Genomic DNA, 19,824 nt, shown 5'->3' on the forward strand with positions numbered 1-19,824 from the left:
ATATGTTATACATTGATCTACATGCAAAATGACGAGGAAGAGAAGGTTGCTATAACGCGTCAGCCACCAACCCTAATAACACGTGGAGTTTCTAAAACTCATATCAACCAAATATCAGCAATATCTTTGCCTGAAAAATATTAGTGGTTTATATGAGCCACAACTCAACGTGTATAAATTTCACCTTTAATATCACGTCACAGAAATATCAAGCATATTCTTTAATTATAATATACTACATATAACTAGAAACAATAAATATCATAAACAATTTCGCATCCATATGCATATGCCTTTATGATTCTTTTTAATATTATATGACTAATCAAGCCTGGTATCTGCCCGGGATTTCCATTGTATACGACCTGCAGGTCCCTTTTAATTATTTGACCTTTCCACGAAGGCCCCTCTTTGCATTTTAACATTTCCACGAAGACCCCTCTTTGATTTGACCTTTCCACGAAGGTCCCTCTTTGCTCTTTGTATTGACCCGTAGGTCTATTATTATTGTATATGACCCGTAGGTCTATTGCCATTGTATATGACCCGTAGGTCCATTGCCATTGTATATCAGATCAAGAGCAAGGCAGTCACATATCCTCTTTAATCCTATGATTCGAATGATTCCAGTACCATACATCAAACATATCCATTGCACTAATTTCATATCCATATATTTCATCAATTAACTCCAATACTATAGATAAGCATATACTCCCTCCGTCCCATATTTGGAGTCACTTATTGTTATGGCTCGGATTTTAAGAAAGAGTTGAAGTGTGTAATAAAGTGAGATGGTGGAATGTGTAATAAATGAAATGAGATGGTAGAGTTGGTTGAAGGTGAGTCCCTTTTGACTTTTGATTTTTGTTTTGGTTTATTTTAATGTAGATAATGGCATTTTGATGTAATTTTGATGAAGCATGAGGTAAAATTGTATGATCAAATATGGAAAATTCTAAAAGTGACTCTTAAACTGGGACGGACTTTTATAGCAAAAAGTGACTCTTAATCTGGGACGGAGAGAGTACATTGCACTAATCACATATCCGCATCATATTACCCCATCAATATCAAGTAACACATAACACATAACTATTTCAGGCTCACATCATATAATTCAAATATTCACTCCAATTTAATACTCCATGTAGCAATCAATCACATAAAATATGTAAAATTAAAAATGTGATTTATACACGCCTGATTAAACATATAATCTAACCGAGTTTTGATTCCATCTCCTTTTCCATAGCCATCAATCCCAAAACCGAAAATATATGTGAATTTTTCTCAATTCCAACCCTCTCGTTTTTACTCACCCCCTCGCTAAACTCACCCCTCCCTATGATTATTATTTTTATTATTTCCTATCCTCCATAAACCGACTCCCATTTATATTAAATAAAGAAGTGTACTTCCTATCTTCTTTCCACCTCATAACTCTATTCCATTTATAATTATAAATTTACACGTGTGACTCATAGTGAGTCCTTATCCTAATATTCTTATTCATTCATGCATATATATAAATATTATATGGTACATAATTACGTGCATATATATAAATAAATATTACATGCATACAATTACTTTAATTCATGCACACACTCACACGTTCACATGTACCCTTAATTATCTATTTATTAAAAATATTCAACATTATAAATCATAAATAATTAATTATGGATGAATTTCAGTTTATTAATCTCTATAATATCTAATTAATATATTTATAATGCAAATAACAATATAATACATCAATATAAAATGATGCATATTTTGATCAAAGATGTTACATTGTGTACCTTAACTTTTTTGATAAATTATTATTTTTAAAATTCACCCTCTATAAATTTACTATTCCACCCGTCCCATTAAGTGGAGTTGTACTCCCTCCGTCCGCGAAATATTATCCACATTTGATTCGATATGAATTTTAAGAAATGTGAAGAAAATTGAGTGGAAAAAGTTATTGGAATACAGATTCCACATTTATATATCTAATAGACAGTGAGTGGAATAAGTTAGTGGAAAATGAGCTCCATTTACCATAAATGAAAAAAAAAGTAAAGTGAACAATATTTCGCGGACAGATTAAATTGGCAAAAGTGGACAACTTTTCAAGGACCGTGAATGTATTCATTTTTGTATTGTCCCAACTAAGTTGGAGTCATTTCCTTTTTTTGATAAAAAAACAAGCATCCAATCATTCATACTTTATCATTATTTACTTTACTCCCTTTATCTCTCCTACTTTATTATATTTTATACTTTTAACACAATTTCTTAATCTCCATGTCCAAAAGTTTTGATTCAACTTAATTGGGACGAAAGGAGTATAAATTAATAGATGTGTCAAATTTTAAAAAACAAGATGTTTGTCATTAAATGATTTTTAAAAAATCTATAGCTAGAGAAAAATAAGAAATACTCAAAATTTGGAGAAATTCCAGAAAATCTCAAATTTCAGAGAAATTTTAGAAAACCTTAAAAGTTCGTGTATTAATAAACAAATTACATGCATTGCTCAAACAACATCTTTTGATACTTTTTGCATTTTAACACGGTGACATTTCTGACGAACACATCAATTTTAACATTGAATAGTAATTTTTGAAGAAAAATTCAAAAAACTCAAAGATTATGTGTTTGAATTTTAAAAAATAAAAAAATATTAAAAATTTGAATATTTACATACAACTTACTCTTTAAAATTATACTAATAATAGTATAAAATTACCAAAATATCTTGCAAAGTAAAACTGAAACGCCGTGACTTGACTACGCCGCCAAAATAATTATAGTGGCTTTCAAATTATTCTTGGAGTAGCTAAATTAATCAACCAACTGAGTACATCACTCATTAATATCGTGGGCTTTCATATCCATATAAGACTAAAATATTATGTAGAGTGATTTGATTTTAGGAAAATTAATGTGCTTAGTAATTTATGGGCCGCTGAATCGTACCCACAATATTAATGTCCTACTAATTTATGGGCCGCCGAATTGTACCCCCATGGAAAATTAACAATGATAAACAGTAATCATTACACTATTAGTATATATGGAGATTCGAATAATCCGATGAGACATTGAATGTACATGGGGATCACATGGGGAGCAATTATTGAATTTTTTTTTTATTAAGTTGAGAGATAAACTTTGATGCTGATTTTGGAAAATTGATGTTCTCTTACAATTTCCCCATTATAACTAATTTTGCAGCTGACAATAATTCAGGAATCAAATACTTGTGGTTTGAATTCAACTGAGGTTTGTTGAGTTAAATTTTTATCAATTAAGTTACATCATATTTAATCTATTTAACTTTCTAGATACTGGAGTATAAGATACATGTCATATTAAGATTCAAATATAAATTACTCCCACCGTTCCATAGTAGTGGAATCATTTTGCCATTTTTATACGTTACATAGTAGTAGAGTCATTTCTTTTTTTTTGGTAAAAGTCAGACGCATTTCTTCCCACCTACTTTACTCTCTCTTACTTTATTCTCTCTACATCTCTCTATCTTTTTCATTTCCTACTTTATTCTTCATTTACTTAACTCACCTAAGACAACTTTTTCTTAATCTCCGTACCGAAAAGAAATGCCTCCACTACTATGGAACGAAGAGAGTATTAAAGAGTTACATTATATTTAATCTTACTATTAAGACTAGCAAAAATATTCCATGGAAACAAACGAGTTGCTATGAGCTTTAGGAGAAATTTTGAAGTCGAAAATTCACAATCGATGGAGAATCATTAGCATCTTTCATCCAGTTTTTGCACACCAAATTGTAGATTTTAACTAAATTACTATGTGTTTTAATAAGAATACTTTACTAAAATAGTACATAAAGTGAAGCAAAAAATTAATAAAATAAATTAGAAAAATACACTTTATTTATAATAACTACTGTACTTATTTCAGATATCATTAATTAGACATGCGAAATTGTCCGTATGGACCAATACACCAACACATGCAATAAAGATATTTCATTTGACGTGTGTTTGGATACTGTTAAGTGAAAACAAAATCAGCCAATAATTATTGGTCATATTAGAAATGAAACGTTTTCTTTTGTATGTCCCATTAAAAATGAAACGTTTTAAAAAATAAAAATAATACTATCTTTATTTTTTGTTCTCTTTTATTTTATTTTTTCTTCATTGATTTACAAAATAACCATACATAAAATCCTGTGCCGAAAAGGAAATGTTGCATATTTAATGAGATAGAGAGTACTTTTTTTTAAATTGAAAAAAAAAAATAAAAAAATTTCGAGTCGTTTGACGTGTGTGTGGAAACTGTTGTAAGCATCGATTGAGGACTGCGGAAGGCAGAGATTTATGGCGTTTCCACGTGATGATGTTGATGAAATAACACGCAGATGGATACCGCAGCAAAACATCACCATCCCCAAATAAGCCCTAGTCGGCCTAATTACGCGACAGCTATACACAGATGCATGCCAATGAGGTGTTCGACACAAGTCCTCACTCAATTGGGTGTGATCTCGGATCAAATTTTCGAGTGAAGACAGCACTGTGCTTTATCATAATTTTGGGGGATATTGTGTTTCGCGACATGGAGCCCAGAAGACCCAAGTTGAAGAATGCCGAAACGAGGCAGACCTATTCAACAGGCAAGAGGAATTCAAAGGGGCCTCACTTGTCTGAAATCCAAACAGAGAATAAGCCAAGGGAAGAATCAATTTGGTAGGAGAGGGAATCATGGCAGAATAGCGAGGATGCAATATGCCCAATTGAGGTAACATTATGCCTATTACTATATTTTACTATTTTTTCTTGTAATATTGATCAATATTTGTGTCCCCAATTATACCTACTACTATAAAATTGTGATATTGGAAAGCATATTTTATAACAAAAACAAAATAAAAATTGAATCTTGGGTGTTTTTGGAGGACAGCGACAGCAGCAAAATAAAAGGGTTGTTTCAGTTTGTGTTGAGAAAATGACCGTGTATACTGTACACGGTTCACATATCCAATTTAACCCCGTAGAACAAGCCAAAAACACAGTTGGATTGACTGTGTAATTCACATGAAAGGCTGCTCTTGCTTGATGGCAAGACAGAAATTAAAGGTCTGTTGATAAATAAAAATGGTTCTAAACTAAAAAAGGGGCTCATTGAGCTATATGATATCATTGGGTTTATACATTCTTTGCCATATGTGCAAGTGGGCCTTATCTGTATCCTCATTTCAAAAGCAGCTTTATATTTATGAAGCAGACAGGGGAGTAAGTAAAGAATAGGGAGTTTCCCGGGCATGAGGTGTTATGAGTGTGCAAACAAAGTATCTTCCAATTTAAAAGAGGTCTAAACCTCTGTCCCTGTCTTTGTTTGTGTGCTTTGGGAGAGAGGAGAGAGAGGAGACCTATGTTTTTATAAGTGAGGTTAGTTCACCTGTAAAGTTGCTCCTGGTAATAAAGGCCAGAGAATTTATTGTGCAGAGACAGCTAAGCAGTACCTCTCCCCTCTCCAATGATGAAGGTGGTTTTGTTGCATGAAAGGGTCAATAGATAAAGGGGGCCATAGTCATTTACCTCCCAATCAACAAGATTCTGGTTTGCCCAATAGCATCACTCACCACTCTAATTCGAGATTTTGCTGCCTGTTTTCTTCAGTTTCTGAATCCCCTCCATAGATATATTTGCCTTGTTGTTCTTGGACCTGCTGAAATGGATCCTTCTAAAATAGGCAGCGAGGAATGCAGCAGCAGCGAGTCCGGGTGGACGACGTACATAGCCTCCCCGGACCTTCTCGAGCACGAGTACGCTGACCAGAACAATGAAGATGACGATGACGATGACGGCGATGTCAAAATAGCCCGAAAAGGGTTCAAGAAAGTGGAGCAAGAAGAAGCAGCAGCAGATAGCGATGACTCGATGGCCTCTGATGCTTCCTCTGGTCCTAGTGATCAATATGGATATCTCGGCAGAAGCCATGGGGGTTTGAGCCATGCAGGGAGCAACAATCAAAGAAAGGCGGCTGCAAAGAAACAGGAAGAGAAGAAGAAACAGATAAAGGGAGAAAAGGACAAATCTGGTAACAGTGCAGGAAGGTTGAAGAAATTTTAACCATATGCTTTTTCAACAGCCCCACTTGTGTTAAGTGAAGGTATGCATACTGATACAGTTTTGTAGTTCTTGATTCCATGTTTGATACAATATCATGTATAAAAAATGGGTAAGTTGAAGAGCTTTCCACTTAGCTTTTCTTTTTTTTATTTATTTTTTTGGTTTATGATATGGTCTCTCTTGTAAAGTTACTGAGAATGCAAAGACTTTGTCATGATTTTGAGGCTTTTCTGTTGAACCTATTTCATCCTTCATTACAGAAACCTTATTTTTCCTGTCAGGGATAACCGATAAGAATATGTTGTGTTGTTGTGTTTTGGTGTGTTTTGTCAATCATGCCATTTCCAGATTAAAAATGGTGTCAAAATGAAATAAAATAGAGATTTTCCTTCTCATGGAATGTTGACTTAGTTAATGAATCCAAGACAGATATGCATGACAGGGTGTTTTTGTCCTTACATGGTCTGAAATGGTAGTGGGTGCACTTCAAATATATACTCATATAAACAAATGAATCTCTCCTTATTTACAATATCTATTGTTAAGATGCACACATTCAAGGGAAGCTCAAATGGCAGTCAAGGCCTGTTGAAGGGAACCTAAACAGAATAAGCCTTGTTCATCTCACACATTCCAAATCCTAGTCATTGCAACTTGAATTCAGCCACCAATAGCAAGAAAAGACAATCACTAGCAATAATTTAGAAAAAACAGTAACTATGCACCAAAGTTGAAAGGACCATATATATACACTTTGGACTACACTGATTTTTGTCCCCATCAAAAACCTAGTGCACAATGCTGCTACTTTCCACCTAATACCACTAGCCACCACCATTTCCCCCAAAATATAGAAGGTTAATTACATATCACTAACTGATTGCATTCCTATCTAAGTCCCATGATTCCTAATCAAACCTTCTGGATTCAGAGGCTCAATCCTGACAGCAACTTCTTGATTCACAACAGGTGTGGAAGCAGACTGGCTGCAGCCTACAATCTTCTGGCAGGTTTGAATGAGGCAGTGCCTGCAGGTGGGGCAGGAGGAGTGCGAGCCAAGCCATCTGTCAATGCAGCGGACGTGGAAGCCATGGTTGCACTTAGGCAGCACCCTCACCCGCTCCCCGGGTGCAAACTCGGAGAGGCAGATGGCGCACTCGGTGTCCAAGCCAGGTAGCTTCAGCTCAGCTGCATAGCTAATGATGGGAAATGTCTTGAGGGCCTTCTTTTTAATCCCGGTATTGGCAAGCCGGGCAGCGGGGGCTGGAGCCCCCTCTGCGTCGGCTGAGACGAGGGTGGAGCACCTTAGAGCGCAGCGGATGATGGAGTTGAGGCCGAGGGAGCAGATCAAGGCGCAGAGGAGGACGGAGAGCACCATCACCACGTTTGCATCGAAGTTGCTGGTGTCTCTGAGAGGATGCGTCGGTGTTGAGGGTGGGGGGGCTGAGGGGGGACTGAGGAAGAGAGGGTTGAGGAGAAGCCTTCTTGAATGTGTGATGAGAGAAGTTGATGCAGCAGCCATTTTTTGCTTTGGTGTGGTTTGGTTTGGTTTGATTTAAGATTTTTTTTTGGTTTGGAGGTGGATGCATGTTTTTATACTGGGGAAAAAGTTCACCTTGGTGGGATGCAACTTTTCTGGATTTTGATAATGTTTCTAATTTAATAATTTGCATCAACTGTCCTTCTCATGGTTTTCTCCATTATATTCCAACGCAAACTAAGTGTTTTGTGTATAAAATACTAATATACTGATGTATTCTAATCAAGACTACAAAACAAGTGCTAGAATTTCTATTAGTAGGGAATGCTTCTGCTAATGGTCTATTCCCTATTTTTATTGAATGTGCCCAAGATCATTGAATTTGTACTGTACATTAATACTATATCAGATAGATTTCCCAATTAAGTTGTACTCCTCCATTGTAAGCCCAATACAATACTAATATATAATTCAATTCAAAGTATACAACGATTTTCATAGAAATATGATTACTCATGATCTATATGCTTAAATTTTAATCATTTGATAGAAACTTTAAATACCATCAATTACGAAAATTTTCTTCTAATTATTGAACATAATTAGACCACTGATTACTGTAATGGGCTATTTGCAAAAATAAAGAAAAAACCCATATTTTATAATGGGCTGTACAATCAAGTCTGGTCCGATCCACTCTTTGGTCGCCACATGGAATAAACATTATCTTGATAAGAACCATATCAGGTGGGGTCCATGTATATCAAGAAAGGTCTAAGAAATGCTTTTAATTTTTTTTTATGAAAGTGAAAAGATTTAATTTTTTATGAAAGTGAAAAGATTTAATTTTTCTTCGAAAAAGTTTAGTTTTATAATTTAAAATGCCAGAGTGGAGATTAGCCTCTCTCTCCAAATTTTAATTTTGAATTTGCATTTTGGGCTTAATAATATCTTTAACCTTACAATTAATGTTACTACTTCCGAATTTTCACATATGGATTTGAATCTTTGATCATGGCTTGGAGCATCCGCTATTGCGGATGATCCGGCGGACGTCGGACCGTAGTGTAAGAAGTCTGCGTGGGACATCCACCATTAGGCGTGGGAGGGGCGGATGCGGACGTCGGCTGCAGACACTTCTCATCCGCGGCTTTCCGGCGACGTCCGCCATTGCGGTGCCACGACGGACGTTTCGAATTTTTATTTTTATTTTAAAAAAAAACTCTATATATACGGCTCGTGTCAAAATTTGAATTCTGTAATAAATTGTATATTTGTGAATTTGTGAATTTTTATTATTGTGGATGTCCGCCGGTATGTCCTTGGAGATGTCCGCCGGTATGTCCTTGAGGATGTCCGCCATTGTATAGTGGAATGTACTTATGACGTGGCAATGCAGTAGGATGTCCTTATGATATGACAGAAAGTGTTTTTGGGAAGTCCAATGGGACTGACGTCCCACTGAAAATGCCCTTCGGCTTAATTAATGTAGTCACCTCTTAACCTCGTTAAATTCGATCCCTCTAATCATTCCTTAGCAAATTTTTCTTGGTGGGGGTCCACATATGTTGGCACCAGACGTCTCTGGGGTACTTCTGCTTAATTAATCAAAATTGGAGTTAATTAAATTTGCTAAAACATTAAATTCTAAACTCTAACTATTTAATAATCAAATAGTATTAATTAGAATTTGCCGACGCATACATCCAAAATTTAGTGTTAGTTTATTGATAAAAATGGCCACAATATCAATTATGATATAGAAAGTGGTATTAAAAAAGTGTATTTTCTTGGTTTAAAAAAAAGTTTCCCTCGTACCGCTTTAATTACTTACCATAGGTCAACCTAATATTAAACTTAATATACAAAACTCGACCTTATCTCTTGGAGATTCCACTATGAAGTAGAGCTGCAAAATTAATGCCTTCATTCTTCAGTGCAACAATAATCAAAGCAATCCCATTATCGCAAATACTATAGATATGTTTGTTTCAAGAAAACAAGCCTCTTTTTCATAAATTCAAATATTAATCTAAATAAATGAAATGAAATAAAATTAATCAGATAAATATAATACTACTATAATTTAATTTCCTCACCAATAACTCTAGAATTTGAAATGATTCACTATATCAGAATCATCACCTTTCTTCAAGACCTATGTGTTTAGTTCGTACATTAAATGGAAAGTGCTAAAACCAAACATCCCCTTAAATTTGGGAAATCTCACAAACATTATCGACTCTGTTTCCATTCACCAAAGCACGACTATGTTACATAGTAAAAGTGTAATTAAAGAAATGAAAAAGGACGTAGTTAGGTATTGAAATTAAAATATCCGAAAGTGGCCAAAGGTAAAAAGAGATTTAGGAATCAATGTATATTGTCTACTTTCCAACCCCAAAAGTGAAATAGTAAGTCACCTATTTCCGACTATAATAAATCATATGATAATGTGTCAAGGCAATAGAACGATACTGACATTTATACGTAAGTATAGAGGTGGGAATACGAGTATATGTGGATATCCGACCCGAAAAAATCAGGTACCCAAACTCAAAAATCATTGAAATGTCTATCCAAAACCCGCTCCGATATATTTTCGGGTACTCCAATATCCGCCCCGGATATTTATCCCGGACGTATCGGGTACCCAAATACCCGACTCTTTACATGTGTTAATAACTAATTAAAAATTCAAATTTTTATATATTAATATAAATATAGAAATATTTAAATTGACTAATATCTTTAATGTTTCATTTATTTAAAAGTATATGATTATATTTTTGGGGATTGGTTATGCAATATGTAAGTAAAATAATAGGACGTACACATTTAATATAACTGTAGAAGCAACCAATAATATAATTCAAAAGTCAAAATAATTAAATAAAATATAAAAACCACATGAGTTGGTTGTGCAATACGTAAAAGTCATTAAACAAATAAGCAAAATATAGAAGCAAACATTGCTAAACGACTAAACTAATTTAAAAAATGCTTTTAAATAATATAAATTGGATATTCGGGTAATACCCGTTACCCATTCGGGTTATCCAATACCTGATTTATCTCAAATTTCAATACCCAATCACATACCCAATCCCATAAAATTAGATATTGGGTATCCAAAATCCTGCGGATATCGGGTCGGATACGGGTAAATCCAATACCCGATATCCGTATTCCCACCCTTACGTAAGTACATTATAGTATTTGATCTTACACATGTTATTTATTCAGATGTCAGAGTACATGCTCAAATAACGGCAGCCGGCATGCGATATTTCCTTTTGTGATACTAACTTAGATGTTATATTATTGTTGATGTCTATCAATTATGCTAATCTAAACTTTAAAGTACATGTTGGCTCTCTCTAAACATCACATACTACTAAATTCGAAACAACTTGCAATCTCAAATCCACGTAGATATTCATATGACTGCTATCACGCTTTTTATGTTTACAGATAGTTCCTTTCTGTTATTGGCCCTTTTACAACTATACATTAATTTATCAGACTTGCAAGTGTAAAAATGGTCCCCAAATCATAGTATATCGAATCAATATCCTAATTAATCCCTGTTGAGCTTACAATTGTTAATTGTTGTGGTGTGTAATTAAAGAAACGTCGACTAATAATCTTTAGATCCTCTTAGATTCTCACCTGTCTATCTTTAATTCCCTGCATCAGCCGCCTTATAAGTTAAATGAAAAAAATGAAAATATTAATTTCTATCATCTCATCCTCATCAATATATACTTTTAAAATATAACGCTAAATCTCAAATCAATTGCAATGGCTGAACAATAATAAGCTTTAATGCAAAATGTAAATAAGTAATCAGAGAAATTATACTCAATTTCTTGAAAACTAAAATATTACTAGTATTAATAATCAAAGTCTTGATGCCCTTCCTTGATTCGTCCATGCACAGTGGATGAATAGTATTAGAAAATAAAATAGATGCAAAATATTAAATAAAGTAATGGGTCGATCCTGTGTGAAAGTTGAATATATATCATCAATATTAACGTCATATGCGATTAATATCTTAATTAGGCGACAAGATTAAGACTTGATTTGTTGTTATCACTGCATGTAATTATATTATATATGTGCCTATGTGGTGTTCGGTTTCATGGATAAAATAGCACCAATATATAATCAGGATTAAGTTGTGAAATTATTTAGTTAAAGGGAGTTGGTTATGATTAATTATCCATCTAAGATTGAGTTGTGGGATTCAATCTTATTAATCAAACATAACACACATTTAATCCTGAGATATGATCTTGCAAATCGAGCAATCTTGTAGTATACAAATTAACATGGGTAATATATGAGATCCTATCCTTTTCTGGGCTGGACTACACTAACTACAGAAAAAATAATACTATTAATTCTAAAGGGATTACCGACTTAACGATCTCCTCAGACAATATAAGTAATTAACTAATCTTAGTGTTTCGGCGTTGACGATTAATAAGATATAGACTCACGTGTTCTTCGCAATTTAAAACTGTTTTATGCATGAGGTGAAAATATTAGTGTCCAAGTAACTTAGATCTCCTGACCCACTTGCTTCTAATAACTTATTGGCCAAAATCAGTAGTACTATATACACTAAATTTGAGAAACAATTTGGCTTATAATTTATAAACTAGTGTTTAAGGCTACTATAGTAGTACATTTTTTAAAAAATATGTTGCACATTTTATTTCTGCTGTTCAATACTGATCCATATCAATATATATGAAAAAAGTACATGTATATATATATATATATATAAACTTTAGCACAACACACACAAATGCAATCAACATCTGTTTGAGTGCTCCATTTATATTGTTGCACTATCAAGAATCAGGAGAGGATCTTTAACTAAAGCAGCAGTCGCCTATAGCATGTGATCAGCTGTGTGTAAGTGGATGCTTTATTTAATTTTATATTATCACCAGCACATAATTATTTATATTACATAAATAGTACTATTAAAATATTTAAACTTATATTATTACTCAAAAACATGCAAATTGCAAACCAAATGATTTCGATTAGACTCATTGATAGAAATAACATGCAAAAGTATATAATAAATAATCTCATCCCATAAACATGAGCATTATATATGTTTGATTAGACTCAAATTCATGAATTTAACATCGTGATCAAAAGCAAAATAAGGGTCCCATATCCCAATAAATCTATCTTGATTGATATTTGCACATTCCTTTTTACACATTTTGAGAATGCTCTTACTCACTCATCACATATACATACATACATATGAGACACACAAACTAGAGGTGGGAGTGCGGTGCCACATTAATTTGAAAAATTATAGTAGCATTGATAACTCTTTGTCAATCGACATAGAGGAGCACAATATAATCTAGAGTGTGGACATTTCATAATTCATTTTAACTTCTTTTGCTAAGATTGGTCGAGGTTAAGGAGCCACTCTCACTATACACGATAAACAAAATATTTTTCAATAAATACTTATAACAACATCACAAAATGGGCCGGACCATGAGAATTTGCAGTGCCATCCGGTCCTGACGTGCTAGAGGCGTGGGCAGTCTAGTGTGGCCAACGGTCAAGGGCAGACACATGTATAATAAGGGTGGGGCTAAAGCCCTTAATAAATTTATTTTCTAACCTTTTTACTTTTATAATTTTTTAAATTTATCTAAGTTTAACACAAATTATTATGTAAAAGCCCCGATATATATTCTAAAAAAATATCTAAAAATATACTTTAAAACAAAATTTAGAAATTTCAGCCATTATCATTATTTATTTCTGCGTCCGCCCCTGCCAGCGGCTGCGTTGCAGCATGATAAACCGCACTAGATTTCAAATTGGATAACATCCATAATTTTGCCCATTTGAGAAAAAATTGAAAATGAGCAATGGGGTATAATTCTTTTGTTATAAGCTACTAGTGGCTACATCCATGTCATCTAGTTTGTGTACTTTGCCGTACAAACGACACATTGCAATATTTCATGATAAACTTTACCTTAAGTGGGAGGAGTTGGATCACAATCTTAAAAAAAAGGGAGTGAACTCTATCGTAAAAATCACTATAAAGTTACTTTCTGTGAAAAAATGAATTCGCATTTTTTAAAAAAGTTTGTGTATCCTGCAATCGCATTTGGCTATAAATTCTGTGATGTGGATCAAGAACAATGGGAATCTTTTAAAGTTGGGGGTATCATTTTGTTGTTGATGGAACATATTTGTTGGTGAAACTTTTCATTTAAAACATTTCTTTTATATTTGTTCTAGTTTCCACCTAAAGATGAAAGCAAATCAACAAATTAACGAAACAAATCCATGTCGAGGCAATAGTTAATTTATTTTTCCAAGTTAAAGTTTAGATAATAGTTAATTTATTTTTCAAAGTTAAAGTTTACCTCACAATGATGCAGCAATTGCCTTCAACCATACACTGAATTTCATTTTTGGTGTAGAAAACTTATCAAAGTGTATTGCAGTTTTGCTTTTTTCTACGGAACAACTCATGGCTCTAATGCAAAAATTTTGTGAGACATACTTAAAAAATGGTGTAAAATTTGAGTTTAGCATAAATGACTGGAATAAAATTACTCTATCCGTCCCAATTAAGTTGAATCGTATTCCTATTTGGGATGTCACAAGTAAGTTGAGTCGTTTTCTTTTTAAAAAAAACAAAATATCCTATTACTCTTACTTTATTCAATTACCTATTTTACTCTCTCTTTATCTTTTATACTTTATTCCTCTCTCTTTCTTTTCAACACAATATCTCAATCTATGTGCAAAAAAATTATGACTTAACTCAGTTAGGATGGAAGGAGTATTACTTTTTAGTGTGACATATACTCATAAATGGATTTGAATTTGATGTAAACGATTGAAAACGGTCTGAGGCGCCTACAAAGAATGTTCAATTTTCTCGCTTTGAACATCTCCTCTTATAATTTTTTACAATATTTTTTATTTAAAAAAAAAATGACTCACGAGTCCACCATCTTAACCCAATATTGGACACATTTTTTATTAACCAAAAATCTTTCTACGTATCTTATTAAAGCTCATATTATCCACATTCTTGTTGGTATAAACTAGTAATACTCCGTAAATAGAGTAGTAAGGACAACTATTTAGTTGTCAATCAACATTAATCACATCAACAAAACCTGGACTTTTCTATTTTAAGTAAACAAAGACAAAGTGAACAAACTTGCAATTGTTAAGTGAAACACAAATTTTTTCAACTTGCAGCAATAATCAATCAACATCTAGATAATTATACAAAACAAAAACAATAAAAACGAAGATTCAGCTCATCAAATTCAAATAACTAGAATGGAAAGGTATGCAGTGCTAAGAGTTGATAATTATACTCTTTTGATAATTGACAATTGTATCAGTGCCAGACATGGGCAAACATTATTAAGGGTGAGCTATAATAGCAGAGTGTAATTTGATATATTAATGTAAGAAAATCACAATTTGGACTGTCTTGCAATTTTGAACCATTCAGTATGGAAAGAACCTGGCATATCAGTCCTCTCATATGTGTGAGCACCAAAGTAGTCCCTTTGAGCTTGCACCAAGTTAGCCGGCAGCCTTTCCCTCCTATACGTGTCGAAGTAGGCAAGACTCGAAGACATACCAGGAGTGCTGACACCAGAGTTGATAGCAAGGGTGACGACTCTCCTCCAAGCGGATTGCCTATCAGTTATCTCCTTTGCAAACTCTGGGTCCACAAGCAGGTTAGCAAGATCCGGGTTTCTAGCATAAGCCTTCTTGATACGGTCTAAAAACACAGCGCGTATGATGCAGCCGCCCTTCCAGATCCTAGCAAGTTCGCCAAGTTTCAAACCCCATCCCTTTTCAATGCTCTTAGCACGGATCAGATTCATTCCTTGGGCGTAACTGCAGATTTTTGAGGCGTATAGTGCTTGCCTCACGTCATCAATCAGCTTTTGCTTATCTACTGCTTGGTCAGAGAGGATGTCGCTGACCCCGATAGATTTGAAAGCAATGGCAGCTTGAACCCTTTCTTCCTTTAGTCCACTGAGAAATCTTGAATCTAAAGATGAAGCTATGGTTGGAGCTGCAATGGAGAGCTCAGCAGCTTGCTGAACTGTCCATTTTCCGGTACCCTTCATTCCTGTTTTGTCGAGGACTTTGTCTACTAGATACCCATTCCCCTTATCATCCTTTATGCCAAAGATATCAGCTGTGATCTCAATCAAGAAGCTAAGAAGCTCACCCTTATTCCACTCTGAAAACACTTGGTGCAGCTCATCGTTCGAGAGCTTCCCAACAGATTTCAGGACGTCGTAGGCCTCTGCAATCAGCTGCATATCACCGTATTCAATCCCATTATGAACCATCTTGACGAAGTTTCCTGAGCCTCCTTTTCCTATGTATGTGACACACGGGCCACTATCAGGGACTTGAGCAGCCACTTTGAGAAGAATATCTTCGATATACCTGTATGCTTCAAAAGAACCACCAGGCATGAGCGAGGGTCCACGACGAGCACCCTCTTCTCCACCGGAGACTCCCATCCCAAGATACAACAGACCCATCGAAGCCACCTGCTTCTCTCTCCTTTCAGTGTTCTCATACCACTCGTTGCCACCATCTACGATGCAGTCGCCTTTTTCCATGTAGACAGAAAGGGCTTTTATAGTTTGATCAACCGGTGCACCAGCCTTGACAAGCATGATGATCACACGGGGTTTTTGGATTGACTGCACGAAGGAGGCAGGATCATGAAAACCATAAACAGGGAGGTTTCCTTCCTGTTTAGCTCTTTCAACGGTCTCGTCAACTTTTGAAGTAGTGCGGTTATAAACAGAGATGGGGAATCCTTTATCTGCAATGTTGAGGGCCAGATTTTGACCCATCACAGCCAGACCAGCAAGGCCAATTCTTGTTGGTTTAGGCATTTTCTCTCCTGTTTCAAAACAAATAAAAGACGCCACAACTTATTTTTACTGGGAAATCATACTTGGATTAGCACATTACATAGCTGACTAAGATCTTATGGTGATCCAACACGTTACAATTTAATTAACAGGTATAGATAAACAGGTATCCTTCAAAAAACCGATTAAAAAAACTACACTTTTTTCTAAAGCTACAGACTAGAGTCTTTCTAGATCGGAATTGCTGCACTAGGATTTACAAGAAAAGGAATAAACAATAAGGAGTAAGATAGAAATACAACCGCTATATCTAAGTTCAAACTGAAACCCCATACTCCAATCAAAGATAAATTCACAGAAAATACAAAAACAAGAAGAAAACTGATAGCTTCGCAGTTAACAGAAACACATGTAATCTTTCCATTTCGAATATCGACTAACTTTATACAGTTGATAAGCTAAAGAGAGCATTAGCTGAGCAGAATACAGTCGAGAAATGAAAGAATCAAATTATATGATCCAACTCTAAAAATCCAGTCTTGGCGAGATTTACCTCTCCTGAAGCTGAATTTATGTCCCAAAACCTCCAAAACTGAGAACCCAGAAAATTTTAATTTGCAGCCTCGTTTCTCTAACAAGTTATGGTATCCAATTTTAGAGATTAAGAGGCAAAGATGGTCATTATTAGCCTGCAAGATAGCAACCGTAAATTAACCGGCCGCATTGATTGTTTTGGGCTTAAATATAGACTGGGCCTTCTTAATGTTGAGTTTTGGTGATAGGCTAGTAATCTAGGCCTACTGATAGATTATGATAGCATAGCGATACTAAATGACCATAATGTGGCTGGTCATAAAATTTAAAATATTACTCCTTTCATTTCAAGGAAGATGACTCCTTTTTGGACGGCACGAGATTTTATGTGTGCTAAGTGGAGAGAGTAAAGTAAGAGAGAGAATAAAATAGAGATAAATGAATTTCCATTTTAAGTAATGAGTCATCTTGATTGGGACAAACAAAAAAAGAAAGTGGATCATCTTCAATGGAACGGAGGGAGTAATAAATATAGTACATTAAATGCTAATTTATTTGAAATTAGTTCATCTTAAAAGTATCAATTTTTCTGAGCCTAATATACCCTTGTGCACACATAACAAACTAAGTCATTAAATATCTTGGATAAATTGAACTTGAATGCTCCATGTAATTCCTTTTCGTTTCTTTTATGTTTGCTTTCTTTTTCTATTTTTTTTATACTTTTGTTTATTATTTTAATTGCTTAGTGTGTATAGTTACGGTTCAAATCAGTATATAAATACGTTTCTTTTATGTTTGCTTTCTTTTCGATTTTTCTTTTTTTACAGTTATTTGTTTTCTAGTATATATTATTATTTAATTGTTAAATATATTAATTTACTTTTTGAAATCAGAATATAAATATCTTCTTGATATTAAAATTCTATAAATATTTAAAGTATACTATTCTTTAACATTAACATTTAAATAAGACCATTATTAGTATATACACCACGGATTATGTTAAAATACATATAGTATCTATCTAATCCACAATTAAGACCAATCGTACACCCCCACTCATCGGCTCCCTCTTTTTTCATTACTTATTAATATTATCCTTTATTTTCTATCTTTTTAGATTGTTCATTTATTAAAAATATATTACACCATATAGTTGTAGCACCTATTATAATCTTAAAATTTATATCATAGTAGTAAATGACTAAATAGTACTGCATTAATTAATAATATTGTGATAACATGCAGTCATTTGTATTTCATTGAGACTATTAATTTATAACAACTCATAATAATATTATAATATGTTAAACATAATAATCCCTAATATTAAAAATTCTAATAACGATTTATAGTGTATAAATTAATAATATCAAGGGTCGAAAATAAAACATTATTAATCTTAACATGTTACTATATCACATGATAATATAAAATTTGATAAGTGTATAAGTTAATATATTATTACAACATTATAATTGAACATTTAGATTTTTTATGTATACACAATATGCAGTGTGAATTTTTACATTTATAGTATGATCCTACATTTGTGATACTACTATAGATTACTTATCAGTGATAATTGTATTATCAATAATTATAATTCTGTTAAACAGTTTGTTATATTATATAACTATAGTATGATATTTTATAATTTAATAATATGCTTAATCTACTTATAAATAAACTTTAATTATTTATTTCTAATTGATCTTTAATGGAACTAAAGATTAATTATTTGGATCGTATAATTTGATATTCAAATTAATTTTCATTCATTTAAGTAATTTAGATCCTGAGTAGATTTTCGATTTAATTGTGTGTCATCTAGTATTAGATTAGATTGGAGATTTGAATTGATCTTCAGTTTAACGAAGAATTTTTATTGGTCTTAGATTTATTTAATAATTGGGGATCAAATATTTTCAAGTATTAAATAACACCACAATGTAAAATCAAAGAAAAAAATAAAAATAAAAATAAATGACACTAAAAAGTAAAAAAAAGTACACGTAAAAGATGAAAAATAGGATGGTTAATTGATTTTCCAAAACTTATGATCTACTCCATTATTTTATTATTATTATTTATATTTTATGTATGTATTTGATGTTTTGTTTAACATTATTAATATGTTAAAGTGCAGTAATTGCTATCCTCTGTATATATTCCATCGTGGATGTAAACCATTAATTTTAAAATTACAATATACTTTCAACTTTGTGCTGACATGTGACACGTAATATATAATATTGTAATTAAAAACATGCAATATACATTTGAAGAAGTTGTAGATGGATTTTCACAAATTGCATTTTAGTTATAGACAGATTCCACAAATTTCCGGTGTCACAAAAGTATACTTCAAAGGAACATCAATTAAATCTTCAATAAAATTTAAGTTTGATTGAACATTTACTTGTTCAGTTTATTAATTGTATAGAATGATAGAAGATGAAGTGAATTCCAATTGGATTTTATAAATTTTTAAATTATTCAAGTGAATCAAATATCTATTGAATTTAAAATCAATTGGGAATTTTCGACGTTAGACAGTTATTAGTTATTTAATAATAATAATAAATTGCTACACCACATAACATAACTAGTACTATAGTTTAGCTAAAACCTATAATTATCGGATAATTGCGACAATAACAATAATAACTCACAATATTACATGGCTCCATGTTGTAATAATATATTAGCAACGATATATAAATATGAAGTTGTATTTATAAT

At 33.2% G+C, this 19,824-nt stretch overlaps 3 protein-coding genes across 4 annotated transcripts; 1 reads left to right on the forward strand and 2 right to left on the reverse strand.

Moving 5' to 3' along the window:
* Nucleotides 1-4,286: 4,286 nt before the first annotated feature.
* LOC125210017 (protein SOB FIVE-LIKE 1-like) lies at nucleotides 4,287-7,801 on the forward strand. 2 transcript variants are annotated; one of them, XM_048109592.1, is made up of 4 exons: nucleotides 4,287-4,786; nucleotides 5,494-5,607; nucleotides 5,741-6,160; nucleotides 7,090-7,801. In XM_048109592.1, exons 2-3 carry the CDS (start codon nucleotides 5,547-5,549, stop codon nucleotides 6,118-6,120), a joined length of 441 nt encoding a protein of 146 aa, XP_047965549.1. In that variant the 5' UTR covers nucleotides 4,287-4,786; nucleotides 5,494-5,546; the 3' UTR covers nucleotides 6,121-6,160; nucleotides 7,090-7,801. The 2 variants fall into 2 exon arrangements, with proteins under 2 accessions (XP_047965549.1, XP_047965550.1); XM_048109593.1 differs by having other exon boundaries at nucleotides 5,500-5,607.
* LOC125210016 (RING-H2 finger protein ATL78-like) lies at nucleotides 6,682-7,642 on the reverse strand. The gene has a single exon (XM_048109591.1). It carries the CDS (start codon nucleotides 7,640-7,642, stop codon nucleotides 7,013-7,015), a length of 630 nt encoding a protein of 209 aa, XP_047965548.1. The 3' UTR covers nucleotides 6,682-7,012.
* A 7,175-nt stretch (nucleotides 7,802-14,976) lies between the features above and the next one.
* LOC125209024 (6-phosphogluconate dehydrogenase, decarboxylating 2) lies at nucleotides 14,977-17,194 on the reverse strand. The gene is made up of 2 exons (XM_048108604.1): nucleotides 17,096-17,194; nucleotides 14,977-16,571 (listed from the first exon to the last, which is right to left on the reverse strand). The coding sequence occupies exon 2, from the start codon at nucleotides 16,561-16,563 to the stop codon at nucleotides 15,106-15,108; it is 1,458 nt and encodes a 485-aa protein (XP_047964561.1). The 5' UTR covers nucleotides 16,564-16,571; nucleotides 17,096-17,194; the 3' UTR covers nucleotides 14,977-15,105.
* Between the last annotated feature and the right edge of the window lie 2,630 nt (nucleotides 17,195-19,824).

The sequence above is a fragment of the Salvia hispanica genome, chromosome 3, assembly GCF_023119035.1.
Source record: "Salvia hispanica cultivar TCC Black 2014 chromosome 3, UniMelb_Shisp_WGS_1.0, whole genome shotgun sequence".
Taxonomy (NCBI): domain Eukaryota; kingdom Viridiplantae; phylum Streptophyta; class Magnoliopsida; order Lamiales; family Lamiaceae; genus Salvia; species Salvia hispanica.

What these genes read in the sequence shown, in the direction of transcription:
- LOC125210016 (XM_048109591.1), bottom strand. Translation starts at nt 7,642, where the DNA reads ATGGCTGCTGCATCAACTTCTCTCATCACACATTCAAGAAGGCTTCTC.
- LOC125210017 (XM_048109592.1), top strand. Translation starts at nt 5,547, where the DNA reads ATGAAAGGGTCAATAGATAAAGGGGGCCATAGTCATTTACCTCCCAAT. An exon ending in TCCCAATCAACAAGATTCTG is followed by an intron (nt 5,608 to 5,740) that starts GTTTGCCCAATA and finishes CTTCTAAAATAG; the next exon opens with GCAGCGAGGAATGCAGCAGC.
- LOC125209024 (XM_048108604.1), bottom strand. Translation starts at nt 16,563, where the DNA reads ATGCCTAAACCAACAAGAATTGGCCTTGCTGGTCTGGCTGTGATGGGT.